Source organism: Aspergillus stella-maris, assembly GCF_047715825.1.
Source record: "Aspergillus stella-maris strain CBS 113639 unplaced genomic scaffold BDV14scaffold_88, whole genome shotgun sequence".
Taxonomy (NCBI): domain Eukaryota; kingdom Fungi; phylum Ascomycota; class Eurotiomycetes; order Eurotiales; family Aspergillaceae; genus Aspergillus; species Aspergillus stella-maris.
Window position 1 is genome coordinate 64,389 of NW_027396882.1, and position 23,185 is coordinate 87,573.

General features: G+C 50.4%; 10 protein-coding genes across 10 annotated transcripts; 2 read left to right on the forward strand and 8 right to left on the reverse strand.

The window, feature by feature from the left end:
* The first annotated feature begins 334 nt into the window (after nucleotides 1–334).
* Nucleotides 335–3,534, forward strand: BDV14DRAFT_150418 (kinase-like domain-containing protein). Its single transcript, XM_073766549.1, has 5 exons — nucleotides 335–407; nucleotides 467–2,440; nucleotides 2,490–2,707; nucleotides 2,756–3,011; nucleotides 3,066–3,534. Exons 2-5 carry the CDS (start codon nucleotides 593–595, stop codon nucleotides 3,468–3,470), a joined length of 2,727 nt encoding a protein of 908 aa, XP_073622983.1. The 5' UTR covers nucleotides 335–407; nucleotides 467–592; the 3' UTR covers nucleotides 3,471–3,534.
* A 64-nt stretch (nucleotides 3,535–3,598) lies between these two features.
* Nucleotides 3,599–5,192, reverse strand: BDV14DRAFT_193313 (uncharacterized protein; the record flags this gene model as incomplete). The annotated part of the gene is made up of 6 exons (XM_073771761.1): nucleotides 3,599–3,784; nucleotides 3,842–4,270; nucleotides 4,316–4,623; nucleotides 4,673–4,860; nucleotides 4,911–4,995; nucleotides 5,045–5,192. The coding sequence occupies 6 exons, from the start codon at nucleotides 5,190–5,192 to the stop codon at nucleotides 3,599–3,601; spliced, it is 1,344 nt and encodes a 447-aa protein (XP_073622984.1).
* A 128-nt stretch (nucleotides 5,193–5,320) lies between these two features.
* On the reverse strand, nucleotides 5,321–6,217 carry BDV14DRAFT_183506 (uncharacterized protein). The gene is made up of 4 exons (XM_073770379.1): nucleotides 5,832–6,217; nucleotides 5,727–5,774; nucleotides 5,656–5,666; nucleotides 5,321–5,572 (listed from the first exon to the last, which is right to left on the reverse strand). The coding sequence occupies exons 1-4, from the start codon at nucleotides 6,012–6,014 to the stop codon at nucleotides 5,557–5,559; spliced, it is 258 nt and encodes an 85-aa protein (XP_073622985.1). The 5' UTR covers nucleotides 6,015–6,217; the 3' UTR covers nucleotides 5,321–5,556.
* On the forward strand, nucleotides 6,218–9,254 carry BDV14DRAFT_183512 (amino acid permease-domain-containing protein). The gene is made up of 11 exons (XM_073770380.1): nucleotides 6,218–6,870; nucleotides 6,940–6,967; nucleotides 7,018–7,256; nucleotides 7,307–7,454; nucleotides 7,502–7,592; nucleotides 7,639–7,668; nucleotides 7,717–7,780; nucleotides 7,827–8,502; nucleotides 8,553–8,641; nucleotides 8,693–8,912; nucleotides 8,977–9,254. Exons 1-11 carry the CDS (start codon nucleotides 6,593–6,595, stop codon nucleotides 9,175–9,177), a joined length of 2,064 nt encoding a protein of 687 aa, XP_073622986.1. The 5' UTR covers nucleotides 6,218–6,592; the 3' UTR covers nucleotides 9,178–9,254.
* Nucleotides 9,255–9,314: 60 nt separating this feature from the next.
* BDV14DRAFT_205135 (uncharacterized protein) lies at nucleotides 9,315–12,499 on the reverse strand (the record flags this gene model as incomplete). Its single annotated transcript, XM_073774668.1, has 2 exons — nucleotides 9,315–12,002; nucleotides 12,074–12,499. The coding sequence occupies 2 exons, from the start codon at nucleotides 12,497–12,499 to the stop codon at nucleotides 9,315–9,317; spliced, it is 3,114 nt and encodes a 1,037-aa protein (XP_073622987.1).
* A 1,102-nt stretch (nucleotides 12,500–13,601) lies between these two features.
* BDV14DRAFT_211957 (cupin domain-containing protein) lies at nucleotides 13,602–14,783 on the reverse strand (the record flags this gene model as incomplete). The annotated part of the gene is made up of 2 exons (XM_073776214.1): nucleotides 13,602–14,262; nucleotides 14,323–14,783. The coding sequence occupies 2 exons, from the start codon at nucleotides 14,781–14,783 to the stop codon at nucleotides 13,602–13,604; spliced, it is 1,122 nt and encodes a 373-aa protein (XP_073622988.1).
* Nucleotides 14,784–16,476: 1,693 nt separating this feature from the next.
* Nucleotides 16,477–17,016, reverse strand: BDV14DRAFT_205137 (uncharacterized protein; the record flags this gene model as incomplete). Its single annotated transcript, XM_073774669.1, has 1 exon — nucleotides 16,477–17,016. One exon carries the CDS (start codon nucleotides 17,014–17,016, stop codon nucleotides 16,477–16,479), a length of 540 nt encoding a protein of 179 aa, XP_073622989.1.
* A 1,714-nt stretch (nucleotides 17,017–18,730) lies between these two features.
* On the reverse strand, nucleotides 18,731–19,402 carry BDV14DRAFT_205138 (uncharacterized protein; the record flags this gene model as incomplete). The annotated part of the gene is made up of 1 exon (XM_073774670.1): nucleotides 18,731–19,402. One exon carries the CDS (start codon nucleotides 19,400–19,402, stop codon nucleotides 18,731–18,733), a length of 672 nt encoding a protein of 223 aa, XP_073622990.1.
* Nucleotides 19,403–20,133: 731 nt separating this feature from the next.
* Nucleotides 20,134–20,937, reverse strand: BDV14DRAFT_205139 (uncharacterized protein; the record flags this gene model as incomplete). The annotated part of the gene is made up of 1 exon (XM_073774671.1): nucleotides 20,134–20,937. The coding sequence occupies one exon, from the start codon at nucleotides 20,935–20,937 to the stop codon at nucleotides 20,134–20,136; it is 804 nt and encodes a 267-aa protein (XP_073622991.1).
* Nucleotides 20,938–21,953: 1,016 nt separating this feature from the next.
* On the reverse strand, nucleotides 21,954–22,499 carry BDV14DRAFT_205140 (uncharacterized protein; the record flags this gene model as incomplete). Its single annotated transcript, XM_073774672.1, has 1 exon — nucleotides 21,954–22,499. The coding sequence occupies one exon, from the start codon at nucleotides 22,497–22,499 to the stop codon at nucleotides 21,954–21,956; it is 546 nt and encodes a 181-aa protein (XP_073622992.1).
* Between the last annotated feature and the right edge of the window lie 686 nt (nucleotides 22,500–23,185).

Here is a 23,185-nt window from a genome sequence, read left to right on the forward strand (position 1 = left end):
TGCCCCCACCGTTCCCTCGAATCCTCCCACTCCTCTACGCCGGAGCCGCTTACTCCAGACTCCAGAGCCCAGACTCAGAGTCGCCTATCAGCTCCTCGAGTCCTCGTCCAGCCACACAAACTCAGCCACAATGACAGCAAAGGGACATCTCGGGGTCTTTGCGTTGCGCCTATCAGGAGAGACTGAGAAATCGCCTTTTAACTGCAATCTCGTCTTTTGACACGCGCCAACTTCTGGTTTCTCTTATTGGCCGCCTAGCCATAAGCTCGTGTTTAAGAGAGTTTGGCTGACATGCAGGTGAAATCGACCCAGATGTCTTAAGCTCCGTGTCTGGCGGCAGCGCCTTATCTCTTCGACGACTGCTCTGCCCATCGTGACGCCTGAATCTGTCGTTGCCAGTCACTACGGTATAGTATGGACTGTCCCACCCAAACATATCAGTCACTAACATTGTTGCCTCCAGTAGATCCGCGCCCGGGAGCTTTTCTGCGAAAAGAATGACTTCTTTTCCCTCTTTCCCCACCTATCGCTCGCTACGTGAACCCCTCGGCTCGTTTCCCGACTGTTCGCTGTTGCACATCGAGGCCTGACGATGGAGAGATCAGAAGGTATTTGCAGGGACCTTTCGGGACGTCTACTGGCACTCCGGGAGCGAAACCATGAAGAGCGACCGTTCTACCCCAACGGGACAGCGAGGGATGTTTTCCGTATGAACGAGGGTCCCCTCCACGAACTACTGCAAACGCTATCATCACCTGCTCTTCGGACGACTGAGACCATCTCAAATATAACGCGGCGGATCATACGAAGCCTTAGTACTATCCTTGCGGTTGTACTTGTCATCCGACGCCCCGGCGACAGCAACCTCCTTCGAGAGTTTACCCGCCTGATAATCCACGATGATCAGCTTATCGAACACCCCGCGCTGACGGATGACAAGCTACCGATTCCCCTCCACGAAGCAAAGCTGCTCTTCCCTGGACTAGCAAATGAATTCTTCGATACACAGTTCGAGTTTTGTGCGATAACGCTGAGAAGGGAAGATGATGTTGAGTACAAGGATTACCGCACCCGATGCCCGTTGCCGTACAGGAAGCAGGAGCAGATTGGCAGTGGCGCATATGGACAGGTCTACCGAGTCAAGATCGAAAAAGGACACCTGCGATCATCTGGGGATCGGACCGGAAATCTGGAGCCTGAATACCTCGCGCGGAAGGATTTCAAGAAACAGCAATCGTTTACTGTTGAATTGGACGTGTTAAAAGCAATTATGCAGCAACCTGAAAAGCACGACCATCTTGTGATGGTGCTGGCCATTTTGCAATACGGTGATACCAACAGCTTGTTCTTTCCTCTAGCGAGTTGTGACCTGTATCAGTACCTGAATGGCAGATGCCAGGGACGCGAACCGGAACAGGCCAGATATCAGTCCGGGCCTACGACAATAGCCGACAAAAGCTCGCTGTTCAATCGAGGCGTTGCATTGGCCGGTGCGCTCGCGTTCCTGCATGGTGGGTTCGATGGCAAGGTCTGTCTCCACCTCGACCTGAAGCCTAGCAATGTGCTGGTCTATAATGCATATGATCCAGATCGAGAAATCTGGAAGATTACGGACTTTGGTCTCACTCGTGTGAAGAATGGCGAATACTCCAGCGTGGGCCCGGGGGTGGAGGGAATTTACCTGCCACCCGAGTGCGCTATACCTGGTGCCAAAGTCGACGTTCGCAGCGATGTCTGGTCGTTTGGGTGCATCTTCTCACTGGTCATAACGTACATGATGTATGGGTGGTCTGGGGTGAGGAAATTTACAGAAAAGCGCGGCGAGCGACCAGAGGGCGACTATTTCTACATCACGACCAGGAGATCGACTCCTCGAGTCTCGCCTGCGGTTACGGCCTGGTTCGACTACCTGAGGCGCAATGCTGCAACCAGCGGAGCATCACCGCAGTCTCGCGTGGTTCGCGAGTCACTCGACTATCTACAGAAAAAGGCTCTTTGGCCTATACGGCAAGACAGGGACAATGCAAGGGACGTGCAAAGAAAGCTAAAGGAAATCCATCAGCTCTTCGCTCATCACGAGCCGCCGCCCTCACCGTTACCAGCGCAAGACCACATCAGGCGCAATTCATATCTTGGCCGGGTCCTGACTCGAATTCAGCACCGAAATCCAGCGTCCCCCATTTCCAAACTGCAAGTCCAAGGATGCGAACTTGGAACCAACGAAACTGGATTCAAATTCTCTCCCTTCAAAGCGGACTATTTGGTTTTTTTTGCCTCGAGAAACGCCCTCGTTTGGACCGTGTCCGAAATACTGCCTGTAGCTGACGGAGAATTGCCCACTCCGCCTCCCCAATCTCTCCGTATCGCTGATGGTACGATTAGAGCGTTTTCAGTCAGCTCCAACTCAATTTGCATTTGTCTCTTTGCTGATTACTTTCAAGTACGTCTTTTCTCTACCCACCTTGCCCGAAGTGGACTAACAAAACTAGTGTCACATATACAACGTTGATACACCATCTTCCCCAGTACGCGTCGATGACGGGACACAAGTTGCCTATGAACATATGGGATATGCGACGAAGGCTTCATTGTCCCCGGACGGTGCTTTTGCCGCTTTCGTCGTCACGGACAGACCGAAAAGTTCGGAGTTGGAGTGCAAGGTCTACCTTGCTTATACACAACATCTAATAGATACAGCGGGTGAAGAGTGAGTGCTTTCCGAGGTACCGGCCTGACATAGCTTACACCATAGTAGACATAGCGATCTATATCCCCGCTCAAGCCGCTCAAACTCTGTGTCCGATAGCTCGTTGATGTCGGTGACAACGGCCGCCAATCTCATCCTTGACCATGGTTCAGTCGGGCAAGCTACCAAGGTCCGATTCATGGATTTCACGGCGGATGGGAGATACCTTGTGATTATTATACAGGACGGAACGCTTGGATTCTCCATTCGTGCGTGGGAGACATTTAGCGGACGGTGTTTTCGAGATTTCGCCGTACGAATTGAGGTGATTTGACCTTAAAACCAGATGATCCTCGCGGTATTAACCTACCTTTCCCAGATCTCGCAAACGCTTCGATCCATGTTTACCACATGCTGTCTGTTCAGAAACAAATTCATGGAGCCTTGCCTAGTAATGGTCGCTGACCACCGTCGAATTTTGCTCGTCAATCTTGTCAGAAAAGATAACGTTGTTCGCGGGCTTGACATCGACGTGCAAAGCATATTCGTTGACGATGACGGAAAGACTCTCGTTATGATCGGTAAAACGCATGGTACGAGGGCGTATCTACTACCTCTTGATGCACTCGACCGATCTAAATTCATCGGGAGCGCCAAGATAAATGGACCCTCTTACAATCCTGCACTTGACGATGCCGCTGTGACTCGCGACAAAGACGGCCAATTGAAGCTACTGATCGCCAGCTCCTCGGGAAATCTTCTCGCATTGAACATTGAGAGTTAATGCATGACAATACACTTGCAATGCAATCTACCGCTAAGCGCTGAAGGTATCGGTTTTAAGATTCAAGAACAGAATGAACAAACGCCCATGCACAATAAGTGATACTACCGGTGCTCCCAATAACTCTTTCAAACCATCAATGCATCCGCTGCGGATGGCTCCTTGCGTTGCTTACTTCGTTGGAAGTACCACCAATAACATAATGTTGCTGCCGTCAAGGGTATCGCGCAGACAACATAGATCCAAAATTGGGGTGCGACCACAATTCGCCGATTTTCGTCCATCTCGAAGAAAGAATTCATCCCAAGGAGTGTCTGTCGGGTAACACTGTCAGCCAATTGGATCACGAAAAAGGGCAACACAATACTTACAGCCATGAAGGTGGAAGGCAGGTAAATAAGCGTCACCACGGTTATGACGCGGACTGTTGTGGAATCGCGCAACATGAATTCCGTCTGTCGCTTTGCAATGTACGCGTCTTTGAAAGATAGCGTGTCGGTAATATGACATGCAATTCTCGATGTCCTATTTTGCAACGACCAGGCCGCTTGAGCATAGGCGCTTACCGATGCGGAATAGTTATTCAACAGCTGCTTCATTGCCTCCAGTGCGTGATCTTCAGTCGTACCAGCACCCGCCAAGGTAGCGTTTGCCTGGTGCAACACATCGCAGGTCTTTTCCAGCGACCGGAAGATGGGGTGCAGAACCAAGCAGCGATTTTCTGTGCTTCGAACTGCGGTGAGCGACTCATGATTCACCCGCAACGGTTTGTCGATTTCCGCGGCCACTGTGGTATTGCCCTGGAAACGTTAGAATGTACTCGAAATTCAAGCTGCAGTACTTACGATCGACAGGATCCGGCTTTCCAGGTGCTTAAGGTAATCCCTCCACGCCGCACAGAACGTCCCGAACAGGATGCTGTGAACGAGAAGCGGATTTTGAATTAATTGTGCTTGCTGTTCCTGAAGTCGAACCAAGTTCATCAGGCGAGTTTGGAATTGACACTGTTGCGTAGGGTTGAGAAAGATCAAGGTGCTGTTTTTCGTTGTGAAGTCGTATTTATGATATACCCCTGTTTGTCGTAGCACCCACGGGTCTTTCCCCTTCTCCTCTAATGGTTTCTCGAATGCGTACTTGATGATGTAGACAATTTCTTCTATGCGTTAGGCTTGAGGTTTGCTTTGTGATTTGGGGATGCCCACCGATGGAGTTGGCATGCAGTCTGAAGACCGGCGCACTGTTGAATCCTTCCTCCAAGGGGTTGCTTTTCTGAAAGAACGACAACGGCAGCTCCAAGAGATCTGACGAGGCACCGGCGATGTCTACAACCTCTTCGAACATATCTCGAGTGACGTTTAGGGGCCTCCACGAATTCCGCTGATTGATGGATCTTATTGCGTCAGCAGTGAGTCTACCGGGATTATGCGACAAGCGACCTACAAAATCCTCAGTCCATTTCCCTGCGGGCAATGGCGGTTCCGATGCGCGCGAAGCTCTGCCAGAGAGCACAACCTCGACTCGCCTACTGTTGCCTCGTCAGCAATAATCCTCGCTTCTGGGCTTCCATTATTTACCAACACCCGCAGTGTCAACATCGATCCAAGTCACCTGGCATGCTGACTCGCTCGAATAGAAGCATCTTCGTTCTTCTGCTCGAGATCGGAAATCCTCTGCAAATGGGATGAGCGAGTACAAGTCGAACGCATCTGCCCTTGGCGCCATGTCGGGCGAGTCCTGTGCGGGAGCATACGGTCGCATAATCGTGCCGAGCTCCATTTCACTCTGACCTATTATTTAATGTTTGTGGACTTGTGAAAGTATGGATTCAAGCGACTGGCTTTTACTAAATACTGGGATTTGACAAGAAAGAAACGGTGAAGTGTGCCTTGTGTGGTGGGAAGTCTGACTATTCGAATGCAACCATACGGCAACCCCGACAAGAAGCGCCTCCTGGACAGCACGCCATGAATGACAAACCAAACAAAATCCATAGAAAGCGATAGGGAACAATGATTGGGCCAAAACGCTCAGCCTTTTACCGCCCCAGGTCCAGCCTTTCAGAAACGGTCGATGCGTAGCGCCTGGCCTACTGCGCGATTGTTCTGTGAAACACGAAGATCAGTCAGGTTCCTCCTCAGCCACCCACACAGCCCCAGCGCGAGAACCATCAGACTGTTCTACTTACTCAAGTTCGTCCTGCGCCATGTTAGTGGGGAGATTCAGTAATAATGTCATTGCGGTGGGTCTGTTGTATACCTCTGTCACTTCCTCTGGGGCATCGAACGACCAGACATCTTCGTATAGCTTTGACCGTGCGTCAGCAATGCAGCATTGGCAGACAAGCCTTGGAAACCCTCGTACTCGGATATGGAAGTTCTGGCCAGGATGGTCAGGGAACTTGCGCTGAAGAAAGCCTTGCAAGCTTGCTCGCGTGAGATAATGAGCCGGTGCATCTTGCCGTCGACACATAGTAGGATTCGAGGACCCTGACGGAGGCGACGACGACAGAGACTTGATGCTCCAGGTCCGAGTGAAGCGTGGCATTCAAATACGAGAAGGCGATTCGTTACTGGTTGTGAGGATCAGGTAGCTTTTCGCGGCTCAGATCAACGATCAGATACATTAAGGAATGGTAACGACAACAATCTCTTCCTTCTAGCCTGCGATGGGAATTATACGGGGGAACAAGGCAGCGGAGGGAGCTCACAGGCAACAAACAACAGGAGGCTCTGCGAGCGATGGCCGATCAGGTGCGTTGTCCCTCCTGGAGAGAGGGGGAGCGCAAGATACGCCAGTGCAGCTTGATTGGACAGGTTACACATGCCTCACTGCACGGGGCTCGTACCAGCCACATCTTCGTCCTATCAGAGCCCTAGCCAAGCTGACCGGCGCGATCGGGGGATTCCGTGGAGAGGGGCGATGTTGACAGCCAGTGCGGGCAATTTGCACCTCCCTACTCGGCAAGGCTAGCCTTGTATGCTTTGTTTTTCAATGGGGTATGGTGCGACTGGGCGATGAGTCGCAGCAAACCTTCGCGCCCGAGGCATTTCTGTGCGGTCCTCGCATATGAGCTTGCTTTCTCTCCTTCCTTCGTATGCACAGCATGATGCCCGGCATCCAATATGGCTTCTCGGAACAGCAACGATGACTATGAGATGACCTTTCACGATGTGGATTGGTTCCGAGATCGTGATCGACAGCCTTCCGCAACCTTGGGTGATACTCTGCGCGTGCCAACCACGGATGCGAGTCCGCAGCCCGTATCCATGCGATCGAGCTCGCCTGGCTTCTCTGACAGCGTCTCTGGCGTGCACAATGACCCGGACATTGTTGCTCTCGACCCGGAGGAACGGGAGACAACAATTGTCATACCAAATCATGAAAAAGATCGCACCGTGAAGTAAGAGCTTGATTTTGTCTTGTTCTTGAGATTAGCAAACAATTCGCTAACTATTTTCGCGCTGAATAGTCGACGGCTTCGCGGAATCCATGTCTTCGTAAGGAGATCCAACCGACATTGTCCAACTTGACCTAACAACCGCAACAGATGATTACGATCAGTGGAACGCTCGGGGCCGGGCTATATATACGAAGCGGGACGGTCTTGCGCATTGGAGGGCCAGGAGCGGTTCTCATAGCCTTCACCATCATGGGTCTTTTGGCATGGACAGTAATGCAGTGCATTGGCGAGCTCCTGTCGCTGTGGCCGATATCCGGTGCGCTGGTCGAATTCGTGGCCAAGTTCGTTGATGAAGATCTGGGAACCGCCGTTGGAATCGCATACTGGTTCGTCGCCCTCAGTACAACCGATGAGTTTCTCATATGTAATCAAATAGGTTTGCGTACACGATCAACTTTGCGGCCTTGATTGTGGCTGCGGCTGGAGCGCTTGAATACTGGGGCCCTTCCAAGCCGATCTTGGGAACAATCATGTTCTTTGTCATGCCATTGTTCCTTGTGCTCTTCAATAGCTTTGGTGTTCATGTAAATTTATAAGCCCGAGTGAAGGTCGAAAGACTAAGATGATGCAGATCTATGGCTTGACGGAGGTGATCGGTGGCTCGATCAAAATCATAGGCGTCTTCGTCGTGATTTTGTGCATGATCGCAATCAACATCGGGGGTATGTTCCGCACCCCCTTCTCGTGCTCTAAGCTGATAGGTAATAGCTGGGCAACAGAACCATATTGGCACTGAAAGTAAGCCGACGTCCCGATCGCTTTTACCACAGCTACTGACACTCTCAGATTACAAGGGCAATATTTTCCAGGTCCACAAAGAGGCCGTCAACGATTGGGCCTCAGCTCTCTTGTACGTCCTGTGCTCACCAAGTTCACTATATTTCTGACAACAACAGCTATGCATTGTCTATCGCTGCATTTGCGTACGTCGGCGTTGATATCACTGCCGCGACCGCGTTGGAGGCCCGAGCTGATCGAAAGCGCCAATCACCGCGAGACACAGAAGCCGATGAACTCAAGGGACCTTGGCCGTACATCTCTGTTCGATTCGTAGCGACATGGACGAGCTTTCTTGTGTGGATTATTTACTTTGTGGGTGGTTTCTTGATGAGCTTGAATATTCCCTGGAATGATCCCAACCTCCCAGAGCTGTCTTGGCTGCATCCAAGCCGGAATGCAAATACCAGCGAAACAGTGAGGAGGGATAATTATACAACGGCAGACGGGCACATGATCACCGGAGCGATAAATAAAACAGACTCTGGATTTGTGATCAGCGCGGCAATGTCTGGTATAGATGGACTAGACCATATGTTCACCGCGATCATTCTCATCACGGCTATTTTTTCGGCTAATACCAACCTCTATGTCGCGTCGCGGACACTGTTCGGCCTGACACGGAGAATCCAGGGGTCTAAATGGCGGGTTTTTGCTTTCTTTGGCAAGACCAACACCTACCAGGTTCCTGTTAGAGCAATGTTGCTCTCTTGTTTCTTTATGTGGGTACCATTCCTGTACCTCGCTCCACAGGACTCAGAAGAGGAGGGATCCGGCGACACAACAATCACCAGCGTACGTTCTATGGGACTTTCTTCTCCATCCCTTTATTGACATGAAAATAGCTTCTCGAGGTGCTCGCCCAGATGGGCTCAGTGTGCTGCATTATCGTCTGGGCATGTGAATGTTGGGCATTTATTCGATTCTACAACTGGTACGTATCGCCTCCCCTTTTTGGGTAGTCAAAAAGCTCTAACCTGAACAGTCTCTATCGCCACCGAGAAGAACTCAACTCCCGTCCTGAATTTGCACGATTCCGTCGCTGGCGTAGCGGGGCTGAAGACCTCTACCCCTGGCGCTCGCACGGGCAGCCCGTGACAATGTACCTCGCCCTCTTTGGCTGTCTCTTTGTCCTGGCAGTCTCGGATGGAGCTGCGTTGTGGCACAATTGGGCATCTGAACGGTTTCTGTCGGCCTACCTAGCTGTGCGTATTCCAGCACCACCATTTTTTGATTCCGATGAATACTAACCCCCGTGCTCTGCTCTAGATCCTTTGCTTTATCCCGCTGTGGCTTGGTATCAAACTTTACAATAACTGGGGCAATTTCGAGTGGAAGCTGGAAGATCTATCTAACTTCATCTCCGTCGAGCAGAAGTTACGTGAGTTAGATGAGATTCATGATCTTGCAACAGCGAAAGAACCGGAGATCCCGAAGAAGGGATGGGGGAATCTATGGGGGTTCATGTAACCTCTCAACATCTGTAACGTCAACGTCTATGTAAAGTCTATAATGAATATATAATTCTAATGAACAAAATACCAACCTTCCATCTATCCAAACGTATTGCCGAATTTCCGAAAAGTCTCTAAATTTCCGAAAAGTCTCTAAATATCCACCCAACTAACAACATACGGCAAAATCCTCACAACACCAATCAAACCAGTCTCAACATCACTCGGTAAGGAACCAGTCGTACTCAGCAACGGATCGGAGCCGGCAATCTCGATATTAGGATATAAAGTCTTGATATAATTCCACATAACAGTTGGAACCACAACCTCGACCTTATTCTTCCCCGCAATAAGGAAAGGCCCAATGTTCGCAGTGGGATTCGCAAAGTCCACACCTGATATCTTGTGGCCGTTAATGTAAACCATTAACCCATGCGAGGAAGGAGGGAGAGAAATATACGCCCCCGCCTCGGCTTCCGTCCCATTCATATCAGGGGACCAAGTAAAAGAAGTAGAATAGTACCCAACGCCCGAAACATTCCGTAGCCCGGGTATCTCTAGCCACGATGGTAGCTTGGCGCCGCAGGATGAAAGTGAATGCGTCGTGTTGTATTTGTTTGCGGGGATATGGGCTGCCGAGAGGTTTGAGGGGGCGGACCAGTGCTCCGCCTGCAGTGTCCAGTTTGAGAGGTTCATGGGGGATGTGTTGGTGCTAGACTTGATTTGTGTCAAGGAGTGTACTTTGCCGTTTGCAAAGTGAACTCCCTGAGTGGTGTTAGAGGCCGAGGTTGAGGTTGATGATGAAGGCGAGATATGCAGCGCCAGACCACGAGCCGCTGTATAATTATACCCCATCACAGACTCAGGGAGACTAATTGCGTGCGTGGAGGGTGTATCGATTTCATCACTGAGATCATCGCTGAGTGCGAATATGGCTGTTTGGTTACTCGCCAACGTGACAGGGATGGTCGTTGTGCCGGTTTTATTGTTGAATGTGTACTGTAGGACTGATGTGCGTTGCCCGTTCCATGCGTTGAAGGTGTATGGCTTTTTTGTTGAGTGGATCGTTATACTTCCGGTTGATGTAGATGGCGAGTCCGAGAAGAGGAAGACGTGCTCTGTCCCTGTCTCGTTATCGGTTCTGTAGACGGGGTACCATGTTCCGTTTGTTTCGACGGATACTCGGGGATAAACATTAAGAAATTCGAGTCTTTCAGCGATATCGGTGGCGCCGATCGTGTAGACGTTCTTGCTTGATTGGAGTGTCTGGAGCGCTGCATTGACGGCCTTCTTGTCCTTTTGGGATTCGAAATTCGTACCGAAGGGGTAGTACCCCGGTAATCCGCCTGCCAGGATGACGGGGAGCCCGTCGTCCGCGAAGTCCTGGAGTTTGTTCACAGCATGAAGAGTCACGTTTTGTTCGGAGGTGACAACAATAGCCCTATACCCGGGTCCGCTGTTCGCAAGAACTCCGTCCGTCACAACCATACTCGACAGGTTTAAGTTATCCGGCGACAAGTAGGAATACGTATACCCCCTTTCAACCAAATCACCACCCTGATAGATAGTAGCAAACATCGGATCCGTAACACTCGCCTTATTATAAAACGCCACATCACTCTTCTGCAACCCTTGGTGCAAAACCCACTGAACACGACTCACATACCCAATTGCCTCCGGGTAACTTGTCCTCCAAGCAGGCTGCTTATCATTGTAACTGTCGGAGAACAACATGAAGAACGCCGTGTACCCGGGCCAGGTCGTATCATAATAATTTCCCGAATACGTCTGGCCGTGTAGAACAACCATATTTATCCCGCCTGCGAACGCAGTGTTGATTTGCCAGAGGAGATTTGAGACTGTGAGTCGAAATGATTTGCGCAGGTCCCCGCCCATCTCGTTACTTATTGTATTCTGGCCTGCGACGTTGGCCACGCCGCTAAATTGGCGGTATCCGTCTATGTTATCTTGGAAGGCGAGGGATTCGCATTCGGGAACGGTGATGTGGGGTATGCTGGATTCCATGTCTAGGGGGAGGTTGTAGGATGGTTGTGCGCTGTACTCTAGACCGAGGGATTCGGCCCAGGTTGTTAGGGTGTCGAGGTAGGACTGGTATCCTTTCGCTAGGGTCTTGCGGTAGTCGTTTAGGATCCCGGTTCCGGAATCGGGTGTGTCGAGGATACATTGGATGGTTCCGGGGTAAGACGGTTGGACGCCGGGGTTGTTGTTTCCGAACATGATGAGTGGTAGGTACATTCGTAGCTCGTACCCGGTTACTTCTTTGAATAATGTGGGGAGGGAAGGCGTCCAGGAAATATTCGACTTGATCTCGAGACTATCTTCCCATGCGTAGCGGCCAACTTCACTCAAAAGGCCACGAGTCTCCGTGTCATTGAGGATGTATTTCTCCCAAAAGCCGATTGTCGTTTGAGCCCCGTGAGACGAGAAATGGTCGACTGTGTAAGAGCCATTATCGAAGATTGTTCCCGTGGTGTTTGTCTGGATATCTAAGTTCTTGGTGTGTGTTTGGTATTGGTAGTATGCGAATAACCTGTACTCCGGGTTCGATGAAGATGGGGTGGAGGTGGGCGAGGTAGTGTTGAAGTGCAGGTTGACCGTTCCGTCTTCAGTCACTTGTTCGGTGTGGTCTGTTAAGCTTGAAGAGCGCAGGACGAGACGCGTTGAATTTGTCGACGGTGTGCTGAATGTCTCACTCGCCGGATTCATGATGATGGATGAGGAGAGGACTTCAGCGGAAATCAAACCTATGAGGTCGCCTGTTCCCCAGCCGGGAATTTGGCCAGTAAATGTGCCATTCGTAATGGTTGCGTTGAATGGAGCCTGTCACAAATCAGTACATTCCCTCCTCACTCTCACTACCCCAAATCAGGGACTGGAAGAACAGTACATACCAAATCCCATTGCAACCCCCCATCCCCAAAAACAGCCGGAACACCCTGCCCCTGATTCGCCCCAAACGCAAAATCAAACACCATCCCCGCGTCCCTTGCCGCCTGCATCGCAGATTTAAAAACTTCATTAAATGCGCTCGTCCCAAAGCCATACGTCGCCCAGTCCGCGCCCTCTGGTGGAGGCGCAAGTGACGCGCCATAGTTGTATAGCGGTAATAGCTCGATTCCGCCAGCGCCTATGCTGCTGGCGGAGTGGATGTCGCTTTGTACGACGCTGGTGTTTACGGATGCGTCGGGAAGCCAGTAACGGAATTTCAGGCGTGTCTGTGAGGAGGGGGAGGAGAAAGTGCCGTGCAGGTGGTCATTTGGTGCGGATAGGGCGACTGGGAGGAGGGCCAGGGCGGCTAGCCAGGTGTGTGAATACATGGCTGGAGTATCCGTTGAACGCGTCCGCTTCTCAACATCAAGATCAGATCAGATCAGATAAATAGAGGAAGCGGTCATATTAAACCCCAGCGCACGACAATCCCGCAAATCCATCCCCACATTTTCCATCCATCACATTACTCGAGTCGAGTCGAGTCAGGCTGCAAGATTGAAGTTTGAACAGTGCCGATCAATGAGGTCAGACATGGGTACGGATAAACCGAGCCCTAGCTTTGCATCGTGACTCGTCCATTATTGAATGTTCAGGACTGATGAGCATAGTTTAATCTTAATCTGGGATGGATCCACTGGCGTCGTCACATCCTGGCGACGATCTTCTGCATTGATTTTTTGGCCCGATGTTGTACCGATGGTCCATTCGACAGGGAGGGATGAGGTACTGTACATGTGTAGTGATGCAAGTAGCACTGGAGAAATCGGGTGTTCCAGTAAAAGTAAGGATTTGTAGGAAGGCGATGCAAGGTCATTTTTATGGGAAAGCAGGTTAGGGCTCCCCGCGCTCAATATATATCTCCGTTGGCGTTCACCTCTAGACAGAGACCGCGCTGTTGTTGGGGTTTTGGTACGATTTATAAAGGATATGAATAACAGAACCAGGAGAGCTGCATATCATTGAATTGTCGTTTTATCATTCCTCTAGGTAAACTTTGAGTGTCTCTTCGAAGGTGTTCATGCAGGTAACTGCCAGTCGACCCACAAGCACCGGGGTGAGTTAACCCGAAGTCGCGAGAAGACAGGCAAGTCCGAGAAAGGTGTCGGGCTCGAAGCAACAGTAGAAAAATCCAAGCACTACTGAACAGGCCGATCTCTGTAACACTTCAAATACAGCAGATCCTTCCTTCATTGTTGCAGCTCTCCGCTTCATTCCATCTCGGGGCATTGCACAGTAGGGCTCTGTGCTTTTGTCCCGGGTATAAAACTCGGGAATACAGAAGTGCTGCGGATATCTAGTACAGAGTATAGCGGGGTGGAGGTGATGATGTACAATGACATGTTGTCTTTGAACGCAACTATGTTCTAGATATACGAATATACAAATCCGCTGCCAGCGAGCAAGATCCCTCTCACAAGATTGCTCATCCTACAACTCCCTCCAAGTGGTAGGGAAAGTAGGGTAATTCCAGCTCTTACCACCGTGAATCAACTGCGTGTCAGCACCCTCCTTACCAGACGCGACGTAGAGAACCTTGGCGTAGCTCGCAGTAGACCAATACTGATACTCCGTGTTCTTCGGGATAAACGCGACATCGCCCATCTCCAGCCTCGCAACAGGGTACTCCCCAATCTTAATCAAGAGCGAGCCCTCAAGGACCTCGAATGCAGACGCGCCGTTGCCCTTCCAGCTACTTGTCTTCCCGTGCTGGCGACTCAAAATAATAGTGGACAGGGTATAGTTTGTGTCCTGGGACTGCGCGTTCGTGACGAGCGGCTGGATGATCTGGTACGCGCCGTGCTGGGCGTTCAAATACTTTGGTCCGTAGTTGTTTGCGATGAAGTAGGGCTCGCCGGGCGAGCCAAGGTCTGTGACGGAGGTGTCAACGGAGTGCCAGTCGCTGTCGGAGGGGGCGGAACCGTTGACAAAGTCCCGGCGGGGTGCAAAGTCGAGCTGGGCGTAGACGTCGAAGCGCTGTAGGGTGGAGATGATTTCGGGGGAGCCGCCGACGGAGGCGTTTGAGACGGCGGGGACGTAGGGGGTGTTTGTTGCAGAGGAGTGGTTTGTTCCGAGGAAGTAGAAGAGGTCCCTACGTTTATTAGCACGGATTTACCTCGCGTTAGAGAGGTGGAAGGCTTCGTGCACGTACTCGAATCCACCGGGAGAAATGACTCCAATCATCTCAGTGTCGGGGTCCAGAATCTGGAAACTGTGTGTCGTGTTTCTCGGGACAGAGCCGTAGTCACCCTGGCTCAGAAGACGGCCCTGCTGCTCGCCATCGCCCTTCTGCGCCCACAACTGGAAGCGGCCCTTGAAGGCGAAGAAGTTCTCGTAGTGCTTCTGGTGGATGTGAGGGAGGACGCCGAGACTACCGCTGGCCGGCGCATTCGTGCTCATAAGCGTAAAAGCATAGTCGCTAGATGCACCGGTGACAGCGAATCTGTATACTTGCGCGCCAATCGTGACAGCGTGCGAGTTCGCATAATGCGGGAGAATGTAAGGTCTCGGACCAGAGGGCGCCTCATTAACGTAGAGGTCCGAGAGCTGCAAAGACTGCGCAGCAGCTGTCGCCGCGGATGCAAGAACTGGGATGGCCGAGAGGAGCTTCATGTTGGCGCTGGCGGCGGTCGATAGATGTCAACTTCAGGAATCGAGACTGATCGTCGCGACAGGGCACCGGCTACTTTAATATCCCTAGCCCCCAGGGTATTCCCCTCCCATCGCGACATTTTCGAGATCAAACACGGGCTCCACCCGTCGGAAGATGCAACAGCGTTAACCTCCGTGTGCCGTCAGTTTCATCACAGTTCGGAACCTCGGAGCTGCTCGGGAAATCCGGACGAAGCGTGATGACTTGGGACTGTCGGACTATTGCCTCGTCTGGTGTGATCGTCAACGGGCCTTCCTTGTGTGGCGGTGGGATCTGCAGGAACCTGGGAAGTTGGCGAATTGTATGAGGTTTTCTTGATTAATTGTGGGTATAGCATCCACTTGGGCTGATATGACGTTGAACGTTGCAACGTTAGCTTTAATGATGGATTGGAGACCGAGGTTAGATAAGATGTGATCTTTAATATCCAACCACAGAGAATTGACTACTATGTAGTGTTATTTCATTACCGTAGCGTTCAAGGTAACTTTCCTTGCTCTAGTAATAGCCCCTTGTCCTAAATAGCATGGACCGTTCCGGGCAAGAAGAAACGCAGGTACGTGTCAACTCCACACCTCTAAATCCGTCCCCGCAAAGCAAGGAGACGAACCTGTCAGATAAGATTCTGTACGTAGTGTACTCGGAAAATCCGAGAGCCACAACAGACACCCCTGGCATTAGCTGCGGGAAATACTGGGATTAACCATGATGCTAGGCAGGGGATAGGATGCAGGGTCTTTACGGGATGCAACCCCTGTCCAAGTTGCCTATCCATTTTGGGATTCATATTGCGCGGCATTATTGAAGCATATTGTTTGCCGTGGAAGGTTTCGACACACTCTCTAGTCCGCGTTCATTGCTCTAGACAATGATCATAAGCGCTATGATTGAATAAGGTATGAAAGGAAATTGGCTACCTTGTTATTTGTTCAGTAAAGTTACTATGATTTGAATAGGCATTCTGTGAACAAGCAAGAGCAGTTGAATACGGAATGTAGTAAAAATTAGTCTTCGACTTTCATATCGTGCACAAGAGATTTCAGGAAGAACCAGCGTCTTGGGTTTTGGGCCCCGGTGCTGTATCTGATAGTGAAGACTATGAACCTTGCTGATATACCTGCGCTGAAGTGCATACTGTGCGGATGTGATGCCGGATCGTCTATACGTTTTCAACGCATCAGTACCTCCGGGGCGAAGGTGCGGATGGGGAAGTTGGTCCGCATTAGGTTGGCAATGAATTGCATGAAGAGTCTCGATCACATATAAATCTAGATTCGTGCGTAAAAAATGTTGTTTCAGCAGAGTCCGAACAAGGCAAATGTGTGAAACAACGTAGCAGTAGATGGGAAACTGAGAGTATTTAGGGGTCTATGGTCTTATTAGCATACTAGTAACTTGGTACGTAATATGGTCCTCGATGTGTCGAAGGGGCGCAATATATGTATAGCTAACGACGGCTGCTTTTATAAAACCTATTATTTCTAGATAAGCCCAGCACTAATGAATGTCTCGATAAACAATATGTCAGGGCTTTAGGTCTCTCGAACAAGTAAAGAATCGCTGAATACAGATCTCTAGTGCTTTCTATAAACGAACCAAAACAATAATTCAAAGAATCACTTATCTAACCCCTATGCATAGATTTAACCCAGCCTAAGCTTGGCTCAACACAAACCAACTCAAACCAACCACGACCCCTACAACAACTGCCCTCTCAATCCCTCCCACAACCATCCGGGCACGCCGCCTCCCAAAAATGCTCGCCAGGTAGTCCTGAGAATACAACAACGCTCTCTCCCAAAAGGGCAGAGTGGCCCTCACCTCAACAAGCCCTCGCTCAACTTGATCCAGCTCAATCAGCAGGTCTGCGTACTTTGTACAGTCCTCTATAGCGCGCAGGAGGTACGCCTGTAGTTCTTCCTCGCTCCACCCGATTTCAGTGCGGAGCCTCGTAATCGCGGACTGGGGGTTTGATTCTGTAATAGGGTCCCAGAGATGGAGGGGGTTGAGCATGGGGTCCTTGAACTCGTTGTAGGTCCTGATGGTCCCCGGGTTATGGGCTAGAGTGGTTTCGACTTTGGCGGTTGTGGTGAGGACTGTCGAGCGGAGGCGGAGGAGGGTTTCTGTTACTGGTTCGGATATTTGGTCGGAGGTCGAGGATTCAGAGGGGGTGTTTAGACCGGGGGAAAACATTCTGCAAGAATGATTGAATATTGAACTCTTTGTTTGTGATCCTTTTGACTTCAGAGCTTCTTCTCACCTTTCCGATAGAGTTAGGGGGAGGGTCAGGGGATATGAATTTATAGCCAAGATCAGGTCCGAGAAGACATCGGATATAATGCACATTATTTCCTTTTATTTCTCTTCATCTCTTTTGTTTTCTGGATTTTCACCAGAGTATTATGAGTATATTATATCGTGAATGGTGGTTTAATTAATCAACCTGTCATAGATGAAAGGTTGATGGATGAAATGTGATTGGATGATTTCCTAGAAATGGCTCTGATTACATATTAATACTTATTTGGGTGTTTCCAAGCTATAATCTTCGTGATACGACATGATAAAACCGTACAGTAGACTATACTCAGATTGAAGGGTTATCAAGTTGTCTAGAACTCTGCTGAGTTCGGTACTTATACACATGTTGATCAAACATCATCTCACTCAAACAACCTTTTATGTCTAGTATAAGTACTGGCTAATGCAAGCGGCAGCCACGAGTTGGCTTAGGCAATACCAAAAAATGAATAAACATACAGATATAAAAGTTCGATTGTAGATATCCAGCCAAGATGCAATCAGCTCAAATACTATCAGTACGCAGCCACTTAAGGGAGCGCCACTGCAATCCAACCAACATAACAACCGAGACCTCAAGCGTCAAAGGAAACATGACAAGCATTGAGCCAGGGGCATCCGCCAACAGGCACCGCACCAACTAATCACCTGTCGAGCCCTCCCCGCCTCAATCCTCTCAGCCATCTGAAAATCAAAGACCCCACCTTCCTCGCCATATCAAGCTGATCAACAACCTGCTTCTCATACCGCACAAGCGCATACCGCACATGCTCCTCATCCCATTCATACACGCGCCGGAGTTTGTCAATCATGCCCTGTGGGTTCGACTCAACGTCTGGCTCGCTGAGCATCAGGAGGTCAACTGTATTGCATCGTGGTCGCTCCATGCCCGAAGGGCGAATGGGTGGTGTTGGAGGGCGTGTGGGATTGATTCGTTGGCGCTGGGTTTGGCTTTTAGGACTTGGAGGACGAGGTCGGGGAGGGGTTTGAGTTGGTTGGTGGGTGGGGAGTGTGTGGTTGGTGCCTCGCTGGGCTTGTTGACTGTTGGCATGACATGTCGATGGGTGTGGTGTTGTTTGAACTGCCGAAGCTAGAGTACCAAACGTGGACAGGGAGGTGTTTATATACGCCCGTCGGTTATGGCCTGCATTTGGGGCTGCTCAGTGGAAAAGCAGGTTCTAAAGGTGAAGGAAACAAAGTGCAAGATGATAGCTATGAAGAAAAGACAATATCTATTATTGAGTTATTAAGATGAGTTATATGTGACTCACAAAAGAGGGTAATGGACTTTGCCTTCACTCCTTTTGCGTCTTTGGGTCCTTTGACTTCACTCTAGAATACCATCGCACCAAAAGAGCAAGTTCAAAGAACTAAAACAAGGCACAGATAAGGCGAATCTTTTCTTCCGATTCCGATCCATGGCAGAGCCTAGGTATCAGGCACTAGGCTACTGTTCTTGGCTAGTACTGAAGGCCCCTTCGATCTCTTCCAGCTGCAACACCTTCATCTCCTCATTGAACCTTGCATTCATCGCCTCGAGAATATCCCGAGACTCGGGTTCTGTTGCCTGCAAGCTGTCAAGTTCGCATTCCCCAGTCCACCAGATCTATTCTGCCCAGGGCTTGCGAATCGCGCTCTCAACGCTAACAAGGTCGTCGTTGGCGCGCGTCATGATCTCGAGAATCTCGCTGAAAGAGTCGAGCCGGACGTCTTCCAGGGAACGAGTAATGTAATCGGTTGGATCTGGTTCACTTGGCCCAGTAGCAGTCCCCGCACCAGTATCCTCACTATCTTGCTCTTGCTCCTTCACCTTCTCCCGTTCCCCCTCAAGCCTCCCCACAACCTCCCTAAGCACCCCCTCAAAATGCCCCAAGGCCACATAGACAAAATGTGGCATCCAGGCCGCGAATGCCCTTAAAGGGTCCTCTAGTTTCTCGTACCGCGGCGGATACTCGAACAATCCCACCGCCATTGTCCAGATCTCGAACCGGCATATCTCGTGCGATAACGAGGCGCTGGAGAAGCCAGAGTAGGGCAGGAGCGGGGTAAGGATGTTGGCTAGAATTAGGATTCGGGTTGTTACGTGGGATAGGGGTTCGTGGCGGGTTAAGGGGCGGGGGTGTTCGGCGTGGTGAATGAGATGATGATGGTAGTCGGATGTATTTGTGGTGTCTTGGGCTGGGGCTTGCGACGAGTGGATGGAGTGTGCGTGGGACGTTTCTGGGGGGAGGATGAATTTGCAGTGGCAGGCTTTTGTGCTTGTAATTTGGCTAATCATTTTGGGTATAAATGGGTTTGTTCCGGTGTTGAGGTCAGTAGGTAGTTAGGTAGGTGAACGGTCAACCGCGAGAAGGGGACTGGGTCAGGCCGGATTTTATGCCCCTGAGAGAGGCGGTAACTCTCCAATGAGATCCTTTTGACGGACGACAAAGTAGTGACAATGAATCAATTCATGCGTCTTGCCTTACAGAGTTGGCTTTGTGGTGCCCAAGTATGTAACATCTTTCATTAACAATGGGTTTGATGAAAGAGTGAAAGAGGTGAAGTGAAGGCTGAATGAGAGACTGTCCGGAGTCGCAGCCGATACGGGATCTTTGACCAGATACCAAGTTTAGAAGGAATCGTGTCTACCGTATAGAGAAGCAGGGTAACTGGGTGTTTGAGAACTCTGTAATGTCAAAGGATTCGCACGGAAACATGAAATTTGATATGTATTACAGTACAGGACAAAAACGACAGTATTGTGAGCCTGTATCCAGAGCGATGACAGCCACACCACTTGCCCACGAAATAAAAACAGCAAAAGCAGCCTAAACTGTTGAAGAATGGGGATGGGAGGACAAAGAGTCAGACACCGATGATAGCAGTTTACAACAGATGACATGTAATGGGAAACGCCATTTCACGTCAACACTCATTTTCTCTTTCACCAGTGTATCTCAGTTGGAATTATTGGCAACAGTGAGGTGAGATGTCGTGGTAGGGCACCGGTCTCGCTCTCCTAGATGCTCAATATCTCCACCCGAGGACAGGCATTGCACCCACAATCGAAAAGCGAAAGTTTGCCGCATCAATCGATATCTTCTGGACAAGGGATTGGCTTCCAAATGCGTGTTCTTCTCCATCTGTCTCATAGGACACATGGGTGATGTCCGGCTCGGCCGTAGAATAAATTCTCGCTACACCCACAAAGAAGCCCCCGATAGACACGAAATACTCCTGTTCCATGACGTCAATTCGAATGTACGGTCTCGCGCCAAAACACTCTGACGGGAACGGAATTGAACCGTGTGTTTCCAGGGTGTATGGGGGGCGGCGGGACATGATCTGAATATGGGACTTTGCAATATCGAGATCTATGGCGAGGCCGGCATAGTGCATCATGGGGAGCGGGTCGTTGACTCCGGGGATGTGGTGAAACTTGATTGTGCTTTTTGGAGGGGTACGATATGCTGCCAGGTTCAGCTGATGAGGGCTCACGATAACTGAAGTGCCCTTGCCGGCGGGTTGAGGCAGCATCGTTCCTCGACGGTTCGCTGTGACCACGAGCAGCAACGGCTGGACATCGGTCTGTGGGGCCTGTCCGGGTGCGGTGGCCTCGTTATTGAGCCGGGGACGTTTGGGACATGGCCCAACATTGGCTCTACCTGGTCCAGCAAAGGGATATTTTCGCCTGTTCGAATTTCCACCAGACGCCCCAGCCTGTCTGTGTGGTGCAATTTGCCTGGGAATGCGTCGATGTTGCTGCTCATGCTGACGAACTATGCCTAGAACATGGTGCAGTCCATCGATGTTGGACGTGATTCTTTGCATGGCAGTTCTCACAAAATTCATATCAGTCCTGAAGATAGCTTCTCGTCACGCTGATGAGGATAGTTGGGTTCCCATGCCCACCATATATGCTGTGCCTCACGGAGCACGTCACTGACGCGCGCGGTGTCCATAGCCAACGCCCTGAGACGGTTAAGGGTATAGCATGCGAGGTTGGCAGAATCTCCAATCTGGAAGTTGGGAGCACCGAGAGGGGAAAGAACAACGCCAAGCGCCGCTCGATACTTTGCAAGTTGATTTGACTGCGCAGCGATGGTCTCGGTCTCGGAGCTCAATTGCCAGGGACCTCTGGGCTTCTGTGGAGCTCGAGACTCTTTTGGGCGTATTTGAGTTCATCCTCCACCCATTTGAGCCTCACGTAAACCTCATCTGCGAAGGTGACGTTGCGCATTCTTGGCGCAGTCGATTCCGTATCGAAGTTCAAACTTTTGGGATTTGGAGGAAGGAGAGACGACGGCAGGAAAGTTGCGAATGTGCGAACCTGCCAGGTGGGCGAGGTCAGGTGGCAGGTAGCGGGTGATCAAGTCAGTAGGCAGCGACATTTCGACTTTCGTCTTCTAGAACCCAGAGGAAAGGTCTTTGGGTAAGGCCTTCTAGAGAGATGTGATTGCTAGGGAGGTTTTGGTGGTGGAATGGCCTATAGCGCGGAGCCGCATTTACAGAGCCGGGTGCGGGCTTGATAAGTTATGAATCCAGGCAACCGGCATTGGATGTGATTGGAGGCTGGTGCCTAGCAAGCGGAGTCAGAAAACAAAGAGTAGGTGCAGGTGGAAAATGAGATTAGGGAGAAGGGAGTGGCAGAGGATGTGGCCAGAATTGGAGCGGAGTTGGGGGCATCAAATAGGCGGGGAAAGAGTATTTTCCCCAACTAGGAGAGACGTCATCACTACTTGCTAGCTACAAGAAGAGTTTTACGTTTGGGAAAGAAGAATAGGGATGACACCTTTCACCTCTAATTTGTCTGGTTTGACTGCTAGAAAGTATGGGATAATACGTCGTTAAATGGTAGCAGGAACAGACGGGACACGCAAAACCCCCGATCTCTCCACCCACTCCAACACGATATTCGAAACACTGTCAACATAATCCAAAGACAAACAAAGATTCACCCAATAAATCCTTCGCGAAGTCCTCAGAGCAGCGATCTCCCTCTCCACAACATCCACGTGCAGGCGCATCTTGCTCATCTCCTTGATCTCGACCATATACTCCTGAAGATGCTTCAAATTCCGCTGCATCCCGTATAGTGCAACGATGAGATCCCGAAGTGTAAAGTGCGAGTACGTATTGAGTCTGGATTCGAGTGCTTGGGGGTAGCTGTAGACTTCGTGTTCGTACGCCCAGTTGTTGAAACGGTTGATTGCGTTGTGGATGGCGGACCAGTCTCTGTCCAGGCCTTGGTTTGTGAGGCTTTGCTCGAGCAAGATAAATTGTCTTGTGACGTCTCGGATGATTTCGTGGAGTCGGCTCCAGGGGATCTGGTATGTCGTTTGTGGTATGCGTGGTGGTGGTATGGTGGGTAGGCCGTTGGGTGGTTCGCTCATGATGGAGTAGGATTGTGTTGTTCATAGTTCCTTGTAAGAGAATGACTTGGACGTCGGTTAAGGCTGAACAGAATGATTTCGGCACAGATTTCCTTCGTGGTTTGTAAGGAAATGTGTCCTCTGTTCTCGTGGGACGCGCCATGACCTCTGTGGTCAGAGCGTTGGTGAATGTGCCATTCACTGTGACTTTCACCCACCACACAAACGCGACCTGGATTCTAAACTTTCAGGTGCCACGTCAAAGGTTGCTTTGAGATTATCATACATTACCACGAGTACTTAGTGTGACTTCAGCAATCTGGCCGAATTCCGTGATAACTCCCCATTGTCGGATGGTTTATAGGAGCAGCTGGGTGGGTTCTCAAGGGACAACGGCAACATTACAAGGACCAGATTTCTCGCCTGGGTTGATGACCCGAAGTGATGTTAAGAGATTGATTCAGTTCTAGGCAAGTGCTTTTATCTCAATTGACTCCTGGGCGTCATCCAGCAAGGACCAAGGACTTGCTAATGATGCCCTTTGGTTGACGGCCGGCCTCGCAGCTTTTATCCCTAGTTGTATGAAGTGGTTTGCTACGGAAATATTATATTTCGGCCTCACGTAGTAACTAATTTTGGCCTGCCGACCATGAAAGCCACATCGCACCTCGAATGTCGTGACTTCTCTCAAAAAAAAGAAATTCCTT

What these genes read in the sequence shown, in the direction of transcription:
- BDV14DRAFT_150418 (XM_073766549.1), top strand. Translation starts at nt 593, where the DNA reads ATGGAGAGATCAGAAGGTATTTGCAGGGACCTTTCGGGACGTCTACTG. An exon ending in TCTTTGCTGATTACTTTCAA is followed by an intron (nt 2,441 to 2,489) that starts GTACGTCTTTTC and finishes TAACAAAACTAG; the next exon opens with TGTCACATATACAACGTTGA. An exon ending in ATAGATACAGCGGGTGAAGA is followed by an intron (nt 2,708 to 2,755) that starts GTGAGTGCTTTC and finishes ACACCATAGTAG; the next exon opens with ACATAGCGATCTATATCCCC.
- BDV14DRAFT_183506 (XM_073770379.1), bottom strand. Translation starts at nt 6,014, where the DNA reads ATGCCACGCTTCACTCGGACCTGGAGCATCAAGTCTCTGTCGTCGTCG. An exon ending in GCCAGAACTTCCATATCCGA is followed by an intron (nt 5,775 to 5,831) that starts GTACGAGGGTTT and finishes GCACGGTCAAAG; the next exon opens with CTATACGAAGATGTCTGGTC.
- BDV14DRAFT_183512 (XM_073770380.1), top strand. Translation starts at nt 6,593, where the DNA reads ATGGCTTCTCGGAACAGCAACGATGACTATGAGATGACCTTTCACGAT. An exon ending in TCAATAGCTTTGGTGTTCAT is followed by an intron (nt 7,455 to 7,501) that starts GTAAATTTATAA and finishes AAGATGATGCAG; the next exon opens with ATCTATGGCTTGACGGAGGT. An exon ending in TTCTGTCGGCCTACCTAGCT is followed by an intron (nt 8,913 to 8,976) that starts GTGCGTATTCCA and finishes GCTCTGCTCTAG; the next exon opens with ATCCTTTGCTTTATCCCGCT.